The sequence below is a fragment of the Tinamus guttatus genome, unplaced genomic scaffold (assembly GCF_059628265.1).
Source record: "Tinamus guttatus ecotype Peru unplaced genomic scaffold, ASM5962826v1 Tinamus_guttatus_pri_ptg000055l, whole genome shotgun sequence".
Lineage (NCBI taxonomy): Eukaryota > Metazoa > Chordata > Aves > Tinamiformes > Tinamidae > Tinamus > Tinamus guttatus.
Genome location: NW_028288589.1, coordinates 1,314,408 through 1,330,752, shown reverse-complemented (window position 1 = coordinate 1,330,752; position 16,345 = coordinate 1,314,408). Strand labels below are relative to the sequence as shown.

At 40.4% G+C, this 16,345-nt stretch overlaps 1 protein-coding gene across 1 annotated transcript in view; it reads left to right on the top strand.

The window, feature by feature from the left end:
* The window catches only part of PKHD1 (PKHD1 ciliary IPT domain containing fibrocystin/polyductin), a 239,843-nt gene that overhangs the window by 144,434 nt on the left and 79,064 nt on the right, over window positions 1–16,345 (top strand). Inside the window, 3 exon segments of the mRNA XM_088540100.1 lie at window positions 3,507–3,644; window positions 12,836–12,949; window positions 14,781–14,868. Coding sequence (XP_088396226.1) covers window positions 3,507–3,644; window positions 12,836–12,949; window positions 14,781–14,868 — 340 coding nt within the window.

Below are 16,345 nucleotides of genomic sequence, written 5' to 3'. Positions count from 1 at the left end.
TTGTTTCACGGCTCACACCCATGATGCTACAGCTACAAAGCAGTCAGCATTTCCTTTTTAAAGTCTTTTTTAGAAAGATGTGCAACTCAGCAAAAATATCTGTTCTAGACTGAAACTTGACATATAAATGGTATGCCTAGGAGCACTTCTTTCTTTCTTTTTTTTCCTTGTAAAAATGTTTCAGTCTGTGTTTGATGAATATACTTATGGCCTTTGTCAACTGCAGCTTTTTGCCACATTCTTGAGCTGTGATTTCACAAACTAGATTCCCCTTCTGCCTGAGAGATATCATTTCAACAACGTCTTCCCCCTTATTCTCTTCTCTCTGTTTCCCATCCTCACATACTGTGCTTTTCCTTCTCAGTTCTGCAGGGCATAGGACTATGCCTGTCCTGTAAAGAGATTATACACAGGAGTTTCTTCATGCCTGTGAAAATGTTCTCATATTATGAGATTTAGGGAAAAAATGCAGATTGCATATGCTCTGTAGAGACTTATTATATCTGAAAGCTGTGAAAAACTTCGATGCCTGAAGGATGCTTCAGCCCAAAAGATTCAAGGAGTTTCTTTTCAACCAGGGCTTTCTGAAAGCCATGGGTTCTGGTGATGCTTGGTATAGTCCTTGAGAACAGAGGCTCTCAGTGTGTCCTTTGCTGATATCCAGAGAGCAGGAAGAAAACAAAAATGGGGAAGGCAAGATGTGGGAGAATACAGGAAAAGGAGGTCAGACTAGGACCATGTGTGCAGAAGAAACAAACCAGTAAGCAGACCTGGCACCCCTGAGCATCCAGTGCTTTGCTCTCCCCAAACACTTGTGAAATTTTAAGGCTTCAAAACCAAAAAATCAGAAGCTAGTAAATGCCAATATCTGCTCACCTTCTATTCAGTCCATTCCTGAGTGGACTTTGTGCTGTCTTTATTACATTATGGCATATCACAACAGGACCAGCAAGGACCATCATGGTGCTTTTCAGGGTGATTCCCTGAGGACTCTCAGGGACATAGGACAGTGTGTAGACAAAAAAAGAAAAGATCTCTGAAGACCTCAGGTTTTATCTTAAACCTTATGTCTGCCATGCAGAGAGAAGTGCAAAAAGTAGGCCCTGATTGCATGTGCTCATCCCAGGAATCATGTTGCCCAGGGATCGTGGTCCCTTGGTACATCAGCCTGGATGATTGCATTTGTTATCTTTAGATTTAGTTAAATAAATAAAGATTCCTTCATTTCTTGGCTGGATTACGGCTGTTGTTTGACAGCTGCAGTTATCTCACCTGATGGGGACAACATCAGACCTCCAAAGCTAATTTGTCTTTGCAGTCAGCAGGAGTTTTGCTTATACAAGGACAGAGTGTGAGTTTGTCCTTAATAAGGCAGAATTTCTGGATGTTCTTCAGATGTAATGAAAAGCCTTGTACCTCTGCCTTCAAATGATACAGAACATTTTGTCTCCTACTGTGGACATCAGACTGATCAGGGAAAAACATTCTAACTTCCAGCCCTGCTTTCACATGACTCAGATAGGTTGATAAATGCACTGCTGCAGGGTTCACAGGGCTCAGTAAACCCTAAATGGTAAAAAAACCTAAATCTTTCTACAAGCAGGGGTTGGAAGAGTTGATAAGCCTTTATGCTGCATGGTTTGAGTCGAGTTCCAATTATTTGTTTTGGGGGAAAGACTTTTCTTGCACTACCTATTGCATGGTTATTTTTCTCCTCCTCCAAAGCAGCTTCTTATGGCTATAGGGAGAAGCAAAACTGTTCGTTTGCCAATTTATTTAAGATATTGCATGTCTTTTCCCGTGTTCCAGACCAAAACTGTTTCAAGTACCCCATTCTCACTGCTTTGACAAAATCCATTGTAAAATCTGCTTGTTCCTTAATCTGTCCTGTTTTGTGAATCTTCGCCTTGCAGTAAAGAATATGAGATCAAGGGAATCCACAGCAAATCTCTGGGTAGGAGTTGACAGCTGTCATTATGTTGAAGAATCTCATTTTCTGCAAACTATTTCTATGGAAGTCACAATGAGATCCTAAGCACAGCTTCTGCATCACAGAAAAGCCCTGGATAGCAGCATCTTGTTGAACTCTCTGCTAGGAGTTTTTGCTTCTTATTCTTCCAGGGCCACGCAGTGACTCAGAGAGCTGCTGTACCGGGAAGCTGTTACTCCTCTGAATAATGAAATGAGCTGGAAACCACAATTAAAGGGCCTGAGCTGGTCTCCCCTGCAAACTGAATTGCTCCCAATAATTTTAAAAAGCATTAGATAGGCCTTGAAGATGCAATTGACTTCTGTGGGCTACCCTAAATGATGCACCACTTCAGTCATTACTCATGTTCTGTTTTGAAAGCAAAAGTGACACTTAAATGGTTCACAGGCCACGAGCTGGCATCTTGAGGAGGCACCAGTGGCATTGCTGTTGTGCCCAGTCATCATCAGCTCTGCTCTGCAACATAAAAATATACATTAAAAGGCAGTTCCAGCCTGACATGATGCTTGACGGAAAGGAGGGATGTGGAGGAATATGGCAACAGAGGTTGGTGTGTGACCTGCAGTAAAATTTAAGCCCTTGTATCTAAGGCCTGTGTTCTCAACCAGACAGGTTCCCTAATGTTGCTTTAATTATATTTTAAAGTGGAACCAGTATAGGAGGTCACAAATTGATTTCTGGTGGCATCCAGTGCTGCAACATAGTTGTAGCATCATCTGGTCAAAGCAGGGATCAAAATGCCTGAAAATGGGGTCAGAAGTGACTTATGCTCCGTACTTTATCCTTATGAATCTGAGGGAATGATGCCTCCCCTGGCTGCTGTTAACTAAGTTATTGATAAGGAATGAGTAGGACTGTGAATAAAGAATAAGGGAAATTCAGCCTCCTGCAGATTGTGTTGACTTCAGCAAAACTTTTCTCTTGCAAACCCAAGAACAAAGCCAAACTGCAGAGAGAGAAGAGCAGTGACAGGGAGTTGTTGGAGGTGGGTTGTGATATGCACCTTCACCTTGTCACCAGTGTCACTATGACTATTTGACACAGTTGTATTTTTTTTCATTCACTCTTGTTCTCTTCCATGCCATGAGGAAAAAAGCTCTCTGGACATGGATAAATTTATTCTTTCTTCATTGCATTGGATGATCAAGATTTACTTTCCAAAGCAGAGCCAGATTCATCCAGAGAGGCCAGCATGTCTCCAGCTTCCTACACTTCACAGGCATTCTTACAGCTTCAAGTAGCATTTGGTGAAACTTAATCACACAACAATATCATTATAAATATTATGTTACTATTTATTATCAGATTGCAGTCACACCATGGAGCCTCAGCAGCAGATGAAGCTCTTGTGGATGCTGTGCAAGCACACGATCCCTAGCTGTCTTCTTTTTAGGCAAAAATAATAAAAAAAAAAGATTGAAGTAAAGCTAAACTCAGGCAGTGCCAATATTCTGCCCTTTTCCACCTCTGTGCCACTTTTGACAGGTTGTGAATAACCCTCTGTTTTGTTCCTCAGACCGAACCATCCTGGTGGACACGGCGCTTCCCCCTCTGAGGGGTCTCTACATCCTGGGGACCCTGGAGTTCCCCAGCAACTCCAGCAATGTCCTGAGCGCCACCTGCATCGTGGTGATGGGGGGCACACTGAAAGTGGGTGAGTGAGCAGCTCCTCTCCTGGGTACCTGGGGCTGGTTTCTGCTCTGGATAAACACGAAAAAGCGTGAAGAACGACTGTGTTTTGTTAGCACAAACATGTTGACCATCCTAATACTCCAAAGCTCTATGACCGTCTACAGAGTGGACACTGAAAATGTCCGTATTAAGCACAGTGATTATCCATTGGGGCTAATTACCAGTTTATTTAATAGAAACACGTTACAGTGCAATCCTCACCTCACTGAAGTCAGTGGCAAAACTCTTGATTTCACTGTGGATCGGATTTTATTGGGCTTATAAAAGCCCTCTCTGCTTCACGTGGGGCTGCTTTATGAGGCTGCAACTCCCCAGGGCAGGCTCTCCCTTACTCTGTTCTCAGGCAGTGCCTGGTATCTGTGAGCATTAGTGAGGCACCTGCTAAGCATCATAGAGGTATTTAAAACCAACATAGATAAAATGACCAGGAATCCCCAGAGTGCCTGGAAATCCTCCTATGGCATAAAGCTGGCACTGGTGGATTCACAGTGTTTGTTCTCATCCCTCTGCACAGATGAGTACCAGGACTTCACAGAGGTGCTACCTTGCAATGGTCCTACCTTTAGGGCTCTCCAATGTCACTGGGGCCATTTCACATTATTTGCAAAAACAGGATCTTTCCTAACCCCCTCCAAAAGTAATTACTTGCATATTTCCCTTTAAATATCAAGGCTCCTAAAGCTGGGCATTGCATTTACCTACAGGAATCCTTAGGATGCTGGGATCACACTGTTGATCACTGCCTGACCTTTCTCAAAATTGGTTTTATGAACTTTAAAACGAGAATTTGTTTGTGTAATCACCTCCTGAGGAAGCCTGCTCCAATATTTGCTTGTCGTTAATCTCAAGGGACTCTTTAGTTAATACAGTACTAGCAAAAAGAGTTATTTCACTGCTCTCTGTGGAGAAAAGAAAAGGTTTGAAAGCCTAATCTGGCAGGTCAATATATATATGCTTAAAAGAATCTCAGTCATTTCTTACTTACAGTCTTCTGTAGTTTAAATGTGGTTTCTTATTGGTTTTATGAAAAAGCATGTTTTCATTGCTAAAACACTTAAGAAACATTGAGGCACTTGTTTGCTGCATGAACTCCCCTCCAGCATATCGGTGAGTAGTAATGATATTAAAAGCCAAGCAGGTATTTGCAGCTGTTGAATTTTAGTGCAGCTTCTTCTGGAGAAATATTCTTGCTTTAGCATCAGATGTGAAGATAGTGGGTAGGTAGAAAGTCTCCAAGTTTCCCACGTCTTATCCTGGCTTCTGTGCTTATTTGTAAAACCAGGAGTGAACATTTCTTTCCCTTCCTCTTTCTTTTCCCATGTGTTTGAGGCCTCAAGGTAACTTCTTGAAGCCCATCTGTCCAATCCTGACTGTTCCATGCCTGAAGGAAGGTTTTGAAGCCCATCTGTCCAATTTTACCACACCCCAAAGAAATCCTGACACAAAATAGATAATGAGACAGTTTAGTAAACAAATTTAATAGATGTGGACATCAGGACTCAGCATTGCCTGAGCAGGATCTGAGGTTGAGATCATGTGATCCAAATCCCCAGATCCTGCCTGTTGTGTAACTTCTTTGGGACATTTTCAGTGTAGCAATCCTTGGCCGCACATCATTGCCTTTAATTGAGTGGCCTGGGCCAAGCAGAGGCTCTCTGGGAGAGCCCAGAGCTTTTGCTTGCTGTTTTGCTTAACAAACTACTAGATTGCCATGGTTATATCTGGAAACAAACCTTGTAGGGAATTTATTGCCTATAAGAGCCTTTTTTGCCAAGAGAAGAAAAAGAAAAAAAGCCAGATGGTTAAAACATAACCATAAACACATAGGACTCCAGTGTGATGAGAAATAGATAAGGATAAAGGAAAAAAAAATCACTGCAAAGGTGGAGCTTATGAAACATCAGCTGGATCCTGATTATTTTTTGTTAAAATGATAAGGGCACAAAAACTAAGCTGAATTGCCATTTTGGAAAGCTTCAGGATTTTCAGAAATGCAGTGAAAGCTGAGAAACTAGAATTCATGGGATACGTGTGATTCTGGATGGTCTACAGTCCAATATATTATTTTCCTTTCTTTTCAGAACTAGTAAGAATCCCTATATTGATTTCCCAAAGGATAGATCGCTGTGGTTCGTGAGACGGCCATGTATTAATGATGGTTACTGCTTAGCCTCATAACCACAGATAGTGCACACATGAATTTTACCACTGGACAACACTGCCCAGTGTCTCCAGTACCACTATGGTGATAGTCCCGTCTATCTCAGTGGACTTAAAGTCCCGTCTTATTTGCAGTCACATAACATTCCTGCTCAACTACACAACTTCTGCATATGAAAATGGATATACTAAGTATTCTTCATCCCTTGTAATAGAATAAGTGGGTTTGAAAAGTTTATTGTACCATCTGCATCCCCTTCAATTAATCTCTTGGCTTCCATCTGTTTAGTCTTTGCACTTTCCCAGCCACTTGATTTCATAGAATCATAGAATAGAATCATAGAATCATAGAATGCTTAGGGTTGGAAGGGACCTCTAGAGATCATCTAGTCCAACCCCCCTGCATACGCAGGGACACCTAAAGCACGTGGCACAGGACTGCATCCAAGCGGGTTTTGAAGATCTCCAGAGAAGGAGACTCCACAACCTCTCTGGGCAGCCTGTTCCAGTGCTCTGTCACCCTCACTGTTAAGAAATTTTTCCTTAAGTTCCTATGGAATTTTTGATGTTTCAGTTTCCGGCCATTTCCTCTAGTCCTATCAGTGGCCACCACTGAAAAGAGACCATCCCCATCCTCTGCACTCCCTCCCTTGAGGTATTTATATACACTGATCAGATCCCCTCTCAGCCTTCTCTTCTCCAGGCTGAACAGGCCCAGCTCCCTCAGCCTCTCCTCGTAGGGCAGATGTTCCAGGCCCCTGATCATCCTTGTAGCCCTGCGCTGGACTCTTTCCAGCAGCTCCACATCCCTCTTGTACTGTGGAGCCCAGAACTGGACGCAGTACTCCAGATGCGGCCTCACCAGGGCTGAGTAGAGGGGCAGGATCACCTCCCTCGACCTGCTAGAGATGCTCTTCTTAATGCAGCCCAGGATCCCATTGGCCTTCTTGGCCACGAGGGCACACTGCTGCCTCATGGTCAACTTATCATCCACCATGACACCCAGGTCTTTCTCCGCAGAGCTGCTCTCCGCAAGCTCGGTCCCCAGCCTGTACTGGTGTCTGGGGTTATTCCTCCCCAGGTGCAGGACCTTGCACTTGGCCTTGTTGAATTGCATGAGGTTTTTCACCGCCCAGTTGTCCAGCCTGTCCAGGTCCCTCTGGATGGCGGCACAGCCCTCTGGGGTATCGGCTACTCCTCTCAGTTTGGTATCATCAGCAAACTTGCTGAGGGAGCACTCTGTGCCTTCATCCAGGTCATTGATGAATAAATTGAACAGGACTGGACCAAGGACTGACCCCTGGGGGACCCCACTAGCCACAGGCCTCCAACTAGACTCTGCACCGCTGATCACCACTCTCTGGGCCCTGCCATCCAGCCAGTTCCTAATCCATCTCACTGTCCACTCATCTATCCCACACTTCCGGAGCTTGCCCAGGAGGATGTTGTGAGGGACGGTGTCAAAAGCCTTGGTGAAGTCGAGATAGACGACATCCACCGCTCTCCCCTCGTCTATCCAGCCGGTCATTTCATCATAGAAGGCTATCAGGTTAGTCAGGCAAGATTTTCCCTTGGTGAATCCATGCTGACTACTCTTGAGCACCTTCTTGTCCTCCATGTGCCTGGAGACAACAGCCAGTATGAGCCGTTCCATCACTTTTCCGGGGACGGAGGTGAGGCTGACTGGCCTGTAGTTGCCTGGGTCCTCCTTCTTGCCTTTTTTGAAGACTGGCGTGACATTGGCCTTCTTCCAGTCTTCCGGCACCTCCCCCGTTCTCCAGGATCTTTCAAAGATGATGGAGAGCGGCTTAGCTATGGCATCTGCCAGCTCCCGCAGCACTCTGGGGTGCATCCCATCAGGGCCCATGGATTTGTGGGTATCGAGGTTCCTTAGGTGCTCTCTGACCCAATCTTCCTCTACCCAGGGCAAGTCTTCCTCTCCACCAGCTTCTTCTCTTGCCTCTAGGGCCTGGGGCTCTAAAGGGCTGCCCTTGGTAAACACCGAAGCAAAGAAGGCATTGAGCAACTCTGCTTTTTCTGTGTTATTTGTAACCAAGGTGCCCATCCCGTCCTCCAGCGGACCCACGATCTTCTAATTGATCATATAATCTAGCGAATGGCTTTATCTCACATGTTTAACATATGCAAATTAGGTGTTCCACATAGAGATCAATGTGTGAGATGGGTGTTTCAGTCCTCAGCATGTCAATACAGTCAGTGAGGTCAGTACAGTTAGTGGCTAATGTTGACACCTACTTTAGAGCCAATTGCTTCCTACGCTCCTCTGACTGCTGTTTATTAGCTTGGACACCCACAGAACTTGCATGAAAGAACTTGTATGTAGGTATGTGACTCTTCTTGGGCACAGGCTTCAGTTGCCTAAACACAGGGCACTTGTATTATTTTGAGCACACTCAAGTGTCCTCCTTGGTCTATAGATTCTCCTTAAAAAGGCACTGCTGTCCCGCTGATCCCCATCTTGTATCTGCCAACCCACATCATGGATCTGCATGTGCCAGGGCACTCGAATGGCACTAGGCATGCATAGTTAGACAGATTAATCCTATCCCACATCTCGCTTCTTATTCCATGGACATTCATTTCATTCACTTGATGGAACAACTGGGAAAGGAGAAACCAGTGCTCAGTGACCATCCAGCTATGTACTGACCATGGTGAAAAATTCTTCAGGCTTTGTGGTAACAATGCAGTACAGTTTTGAAAATAGGTGGGCAGGAAGAACCCAAGAAGGGCTGGATTAAGGAAACACGAAGTTGTTATTAGACATGGTCGCTGCAACATACTTAGCAAAGTCCACTTGCCAGTGGAAAGTGGGGATCTTTTATCTCAGCGATTTCCTTGCTGTTATATACAACAGCTGTTGCACCATATTTTGTTGTGAAGAAAGGAAAGGCTAAAAGGGAGGAAGCGCCCACTATTCTAGGAAAGAATGGAATGAGATTTGATATGGAAAAAGAAGAAAAAACACAACCAAAGCTATCGGGAAGAACATCTGGAAGCAAAGTGAAATGTGAAAACAATGGAAAATGCTTTTGAAATCCAAAAGCAAACTACATCCAGGTTGCAGTCTAGAATAAGGGGAAATCCATATAGAAAAAAAATACACCTCTTTCTCTGATTTTTTTTGTTTTGTTTTATGAAGATGTTTTATTAAGATGATGGAGTTTTATCCTCTCTAGTCGCTTGGCCTGATGAAGGATTATGAATCAGCTTAAACCACTGCATTAACAGAACTGCATCAAGGTAGTTGGGCCTCACATTTCTACAGGAAAGCTTGCAGTCAATGGTGACTTGATCAGCAGTGCAAGGTGTTTATTATCCATAGGAATAACATATTCTTCTGTCTCCCACACTGCACAGGGCATACATTATGGTACCAGCACTCCTTGGAAGAACATCAGCTTAAGCTCTTTTTATTAAAGTTCACACCTACAGTTAGGCCATTAGTTAAGTGACGTCAAACAGATATTGAAGGCACTAAATGACTGAGAAGTGTCTGTGCTGCAAATCAGTCTTCTAGAAAGTTGCATGCTTCCTACCCATGTGCCTATGAATCAAACTGTCCCTGTGCTTAAGATATGCCTGAAATTTACAGAGCAGTCAGACTTCTGCTCAGAAGCTGTGCCTAGGCTTGCAGATAAGTGGCAAATTGGGACAGATGAGATGAGCAAACCCTTTAAAATCTAACATATCTAGGTGTAAAAGAGGATGTGTTTGAGAAAGCTCCATTCTCTTTCTGTGCACACTGGCATTGAATTTTCCTGCACATCTCACCAGATACTTTTGGTGACTTCTGGTCACATTTACCTAGTATGTTTTGGATTAAAGAAGCACAAAACTGATATTAGATGTGGTCTCTGCAACTTACTTAGCAAAGCCTACTTGCCAGTGTAAGGCAGGGATCTTATCTCAGCTATTTCCTTGCTCTTATCTATAACAGCTGTTGCACATCTCACCAGATACTTCTGGCAACTTCTGGCCCTACTTTCTTTCTTTCTTAGTTCTCTGCCAGTGATGATGTGTGATCCATCAGGCCACCAGGTCAAACTGATGAGTCTTTAACTAGTAGTAGTTATACAAAGTGGGGACTGTTTCTGTGCCTCTCACACACAGGACAGCTGATTTGACCGGTTGATTTACCTCTAAGAGTAGTTCACTACATGAAAGTGGAACAAGTCACCTAAAGTTTTCATATCCAGAGATAGGCATTTAAAGCCCAGATACTTCAGGTATGTGCTGCAGACATTTTATTTGCTGCGTTAGGGCAACTTGGTAATTTTATTTAAACAACTGATTAAAGGAGCTGTGATTTCATATGCCAGTTATTTCATATAGTGATGAAAGTTTCCCAGCCTCGGTGGATAGTTTGGGTAGCTACTTTGGATTTTGCATTGAGGAAGGTGAGGTAGCTTCCGTTTCCATATCTTCATTTTCATGAGCTCTCATGTGGGACTGTATTTTCACTAAGCCAAAATACATGTCTCAGACCTTACCTAGATTGTTGCTTTCATATATTTCTTTCTTAATTTATTCTCCATTTATTCATCCAGATTGTGTTTCTTATGCAAGACCTATCTTTTTGGACTTGAGTAAAAGCTCCATTTCACTTGAGCCTCCTGTAATTTAATTGTGCCGTATTCATGTTGTACCAGTACAGTTTGTTAATCAGAAAGTTTTCTGCTACTAAGTCAAATACCTTGGAGAAGCCCATTATATCAAAGCTATAATCTTTATCAACTAAACTTGTAATCTCATCAAAAGATGATAACAAGGAAATTTCACAGGACCTATTTTCTATAAAGCCATGTTGATTGGCATTAATTATATCATCTACTTTTAATGATTTATTAATTGTGTTTCAGGTTGGACTTTCCATTTTTATTTATTTTTTCCTCGCAATCAATGTCAAGCTGACAGGCCTGTAATTAGCTGGGGCTCTTACTTTTATGTTTGTTTGAAATATTGGCACAATATTAGCTTTCTTCCGGTGTTAAGACACGCTGTCAGTGATTCAGAACTTACTGAAAAGTCCACCTTAATAGTTCAGTGAGTTGCTGGGTCAACTTTTCTGTAGCATTTGCATTCAAGTTATTTAAGTATATTGATATAAAACTACTGTACTATTGTCATAAGCAAGAGCTTATTAGGATTATTTTTGTTCTAAATATGCATAAAGAATGTTTTTTTTTTTCTAGTCTAGTCGGTGTGCAGCCACTGAAGCATTTCTGTGACCATTATCTTCCTCCTTTTAGATATTCCTATAGATTTAATCTGGCTATGAGCTATCATGAGTAGTTTTATTATAGCTATCTTCTTTCTCATTCCATTCATATTTTGAGTTTGTGTGTGTGTATAATTTGGTTTTGTTTTGTTTTTAACAAGAGTAAGGTTCCCTAACCTATTCTCGTGCTTTTTAGGGCTTAAAAATCACAGATTTTATCTAAGGTAGAAGGTAGTTTCTTTTTAAGAAGCGATAACTTCTAATTCAAGCTTTTAAAATTAAAATTTCCAAGCATTTACCTGAGTGGTAAGCCTAGAAATCTACTTTAAAAATTGTCTTTAAGTGAAAGCTTGGAGTTGGATATTATCATCTGGCTATTTTTTACTGACTTATAGCTACCAATAAAATAGTAATACAAATAATATTTTTAATGATAATTAATTAATTCCCCACCTTAAAAGGTTATCATTAGGATTAAGAAAAAGATATTTATAAATATAATGTAATATCAATAACTGTAATAATCGGTATAAAATTATCCAAAACATTTTGCTGAGTCTTTCTTTAGTCTTCAGGGTAGCTGATATTTTCATCACAGATGAAGTATCAGCTATGTTTAGGCTAAGTATTTAAACACAGATTGTTGTGAGGATGAAATGGGGGAAAAAACACTCTATACAAAGCTAAATATGTCTTTTTACACAGGTCTTCTGCAGCTCTCTCTGGACACTTATTAAGCTTTTTTCACTGGTGGTGAAGGTGCTTACCACTATTTTTCTCATCTGAAATGAATGTTTGGTTATGGCCTGTTTCCTGATGATCCTCGGTGCAAACCACAGTTATGGGAGTTTAAACAAGATTAAAGATGCATTGGGTGGAAAAGAGTCGATGAAAGGTCGAATACCCTCCATGTCCCTAGAGAAGATACCAGCTCACTGATTGAGATATAGAGATATATGGGAAGCCACAAGTCTTGCAGTGTTTGCCTTATTCCCATTTAAAAGCTTTACAGATAATTTAAATATCCACTGATAACTGTCAGACACTGGTGAGGAGCAATACATTTATTATTGATTGCACCTCATTTGGAAGTGCTCTTAAAGCAAATCCTATTTCTTTAGGATATAAAATCATCTCTCTTTTCCAAACTAGTAATTTTTCAATATTAAAAGATCATGACAGGCCAGCTAATTTTGTACAGATATGTATATATTTTTTAGTTCTACATCTGCTGCAGTTTTCTGTTGCATAATTGATTTAATCTCTAATTTTAAAGCAACGCTGAACTCTTTTACTGGACTCCGCATACATTTCTCCAGGGCAAAAACTGTCCTACTTTTTCCTCCCTAGTATCTGTTTAGTGCTGGGCCATTTTCTGCTGAAACTGTAAACTACCCTTGGAGAAATAAATGAAGTCACAGTTGGAATACAGTTTACTGTACCGACTTATCACCACAAGATAAGAACAAGATTGCACACACCAAAACTTTCTGAAGTTTGGGCTGTGGAGAGAAACAGTAGTTCAGAGATTGGGGAGGTGAAAACAAACCATCTGTTTTTCCACAGATTCCTTGTGTGACCTTGGTCAAACTCCTTTAGACTCCCCTTTTTGTGGGGGTCTCAATTTGGTTTCACACCCTCTTAATTTCTACGCTTGATGAAATATTTGCATTAACATCTCTGGAGAGTTGTTGCTGGGTTTTTTTTTAATTTTTCATTTTTGTTTGTTTGTTTTTTTCCCCTTATGGCAGGTTCTTTTCAGCATCCTCTAGAAAGAAGTTTAAAGCTACTGATCCTTCTTCGAGCATCTGACAGAATTTACTGTGATCGTCTGGAGGGAATAAATATCCACTCAGGAAGTATTGGTATATGAAACAAGAATTCCCCTTTTTACAGGAGGGCAATCTTATGCCACATCAACTGCTGTTGAGCTGGTTACTGTGTCATGAGGAAAGCATCTAACAAAGATGCACATAATTTTGGGGATGAAGCAGTCAAGTACTTTTACTATCTCAGTTTTACCAGGTCAAATCCTTGAGATTTTGTGAAGATATTTCAGGAAGAAGTTGACAGAAGTGAATAAGAGTTCTTCTGAGTTAACAACTAGATGTCAAATCCTGAGGCTTGAAGAGAAGACTTGAAATAACTCAAATCTATGTACATGAGTTTGATCTTGAACTGTCCATGGTTAGGTTCTAGCTTTTAGATTTATAAAAAGTAGTTGTCATAGCAAAGGTATTCAACCTAAAATAATTTTGTCAAGTAGAGAGAAATACACACATCCAGAGGGTGTTTCATCTCACTTATTTTGATCCGTATCTCAGGATGAGAGAAATTTCCCTCAGAGTTTCCAGCCTAAAACAATGAGCTTAAATTTAAATGACTCTAATTTTAGTTGCCTGATTTAAGTTAGACAACTTATATCCAAAAGTGACTGGATCTGAATCCCCAAGGTTAAATACTCCCAAACTTTTCAACCTATATTGATTAGCAGCAGAACTGTTACATCTCCTTACAGATCATGATCAAAAGGCTAAGTTAAATCACACAAAAATTATTTTTCGTGGTTTAAAAAATGTTTTAAGCAAGTAAGCAACCTGTTTTATTACAAGACTTCTTTGGTGGACTTTTATGAAGGCACTGTAGAAATTCAAAGGGTTATCGAGACATTGCCAGAATCCAGACTTGTAATATGTTGGAACAATTCAGAGCAGGAGACTGAAATTACCAGTCTGCTTCTGATAGTGACATTGAGAAATTCTTGCACATGCTGATCGAGAAATTCTAGCAAATAGCTAAATGGGATGCTTGGGAAGACGAGGCAAAAAGCTAACTAAGAAAGGAAATAGATTCTGTTTTGTTTATAAATTTTAATTTAATATTACTGTATAGACTAACTATACAGGATAGTATAACTATAAAGTATAACTATAACTAGCAATTTAGTTTCTTATGATTTCAGAGGCTAGAAAAGCAGATAGATGAGTTGCTGCATTTTAGCATATCATAAGTGAAATGAGACTTTTCAACTCTCCACAGTCTCTTCTTAAACAACCACAAATGCAAGATCATTCAACTTATTTTAAACCTCTTTCGTTGTGGGATAATCTAACTCAGCTTGCCCACATTTGCCACAGAATACAAGGATACCATTGACAGATACCATGCTGAATGGCTGCATCAGAACTAGGGTTCTAGTCTATTTTGAATGCAGCATTTCATAGAAGTGTTGTGAGAACAAGTTGAAAATTTTTAACAACCAAAAGGCAGCTACTATCAAAATAAATACTCTCATTAGAAATGTCCATTTGAATCCACTTTTTATGTAGTTTTTATCAAGAAAATATTATAAATATTGAACTACTGGCATTTTTCACACACCAGAAGTACAAATATTAAATAAATTTTGTTCGGTTGACTTAGGTAGAAATTTTTCGAAGTTAGGTACCTTTGCTTGAAACTCCCAGATTTGTGAGACTCAGTGCTCTTCCTTGACTTTATAGATGATGGTCTTTATACTTTATTAGTGACCTTTTTTTGGATTCACTTTCTATTTCAAATGGAAGCTATGTGGCATTCTTATATATTGTATATAGAGACACGGTTTAAAATACATAAAGTTTTTGTTACATTTAGTTATTAGTTCATTTCAGTTAAAATCTTTCTCATTCCTAACCTTTTATTTTTTTTTTCCAGCTGTGTATGGAAAGCTGCAAATTCATAGTGCTTATCCTGAGAGGTCTTGGACACATCTGGGAACTAACATTGCACCTGGCAATGAAAGGTGGTATTTTGCCCAAAATATGTCTCCAGACACCAAATTTGGGATCCTGTGCTTATAACTGATACTCATATTGCCATTTTCCTTTGTGATGGGCATTTTTTAAACTATGGCTAGGCAGAAAAAAAAATACCATGTTATATCTTGCAAGAAAATTATCCATTTTATTTCTAAAGATAATGAAATTAAGATTTTTTACCTTCATCCTATTCTTCCCTCCTTTCTTCTTTCTGGCATTCTGTCCTTCCTTCCCCTTCTCTCCCTCTCTCCCCCTCCTTTTCACTTTTAAATGAAAAGATGCCTTCCAGTATGGCTGGTATTTTGCTGGTTAGGATATTCATTTTGGTTTGAGACCCCTGTTCAAATGTCATCTCTGAACTAAGCAGAATTGAGACGAACAACACTTTTAAGAAGTGGCCTCTGCAGTGGACATAATCTCTTCTTTAAAAGTCTTCTTCTTATTTATATATAATGCTTATATGTAAATTAATTTTTAGAAATTAGCAATTATATTAATGCTTATATATAATGCTTATAAATAAAAGCTTATATATACTTTTATGTATATAAAAGTATTAATTAAATAGCAGTTTGTTCAAAGAAAGTAAGGCTGTCTGTATAACCTGAAGGATAAGATATTTGTCTGGGATATGATGATGTCAAGTTAAACACACATTTTCATTTATTAAGTGACAAATAAAAAATTACCAATTTTTAAGCTTAAAACATTACCTTCCCCTTTCCTGTTGTTGCCCCTGTGTAAGCTGCTGCAGCCCCTGCAGTGACACCATGACAGGAACGCAAATCAACAACCTCAATCTAGGCTCGGCCTAAAGAGCTTCTTAAGGCTGGTTAAGTGGAGTTGCCACAGCTGCTTGTTAAATAAGTGTCTTTCTATGAATCGATGTTCAAGCTGTTGATTCGAATTGGAGATGTTTTCATGCAGGTGTCTCCTGAAAGTGCCCTGGCCACCATTAGCAGGTTTTGATACCTGTATTTCTGGACCTCTCATTCTTTATTCTGTCTTAGATGAAATTTTCATTGGGATTTGCTGAAATTCTGCCAAATACTTCATTTTTAGTAAAAAGACATGTGTTCAAAGAAAAAAATGTCATCCAGACATACCTAACCAAAACCCATCAGAAGAGTTCCCTTGCAGGCATAGGTGAAATGTCAGGGTTTAGGTGAGAAGTAAACCTGTTGGAGAGATGGGGAATGGAGGCACAAAGACCTCACAGGTAGGATTCATTTGTCGGTAGCTCTTACAGAGCTGAGTTTCCAGTGTAAATAAGTGGTTTAGGATTGCTGTGTAGTTCCTGGAGAGACACATAATTTCAGATGATGATTCAATTGATGCAACATCAGAATGACCCCCTGAAAGTTCTTCTATTTCGCTTGATTAGGATGGGAGTCTAGGGTAAGTAGGTTGTTGACTGAAGCATGCCAGCTAAATGCTTGGATGAAATGTATCCAGGCTACT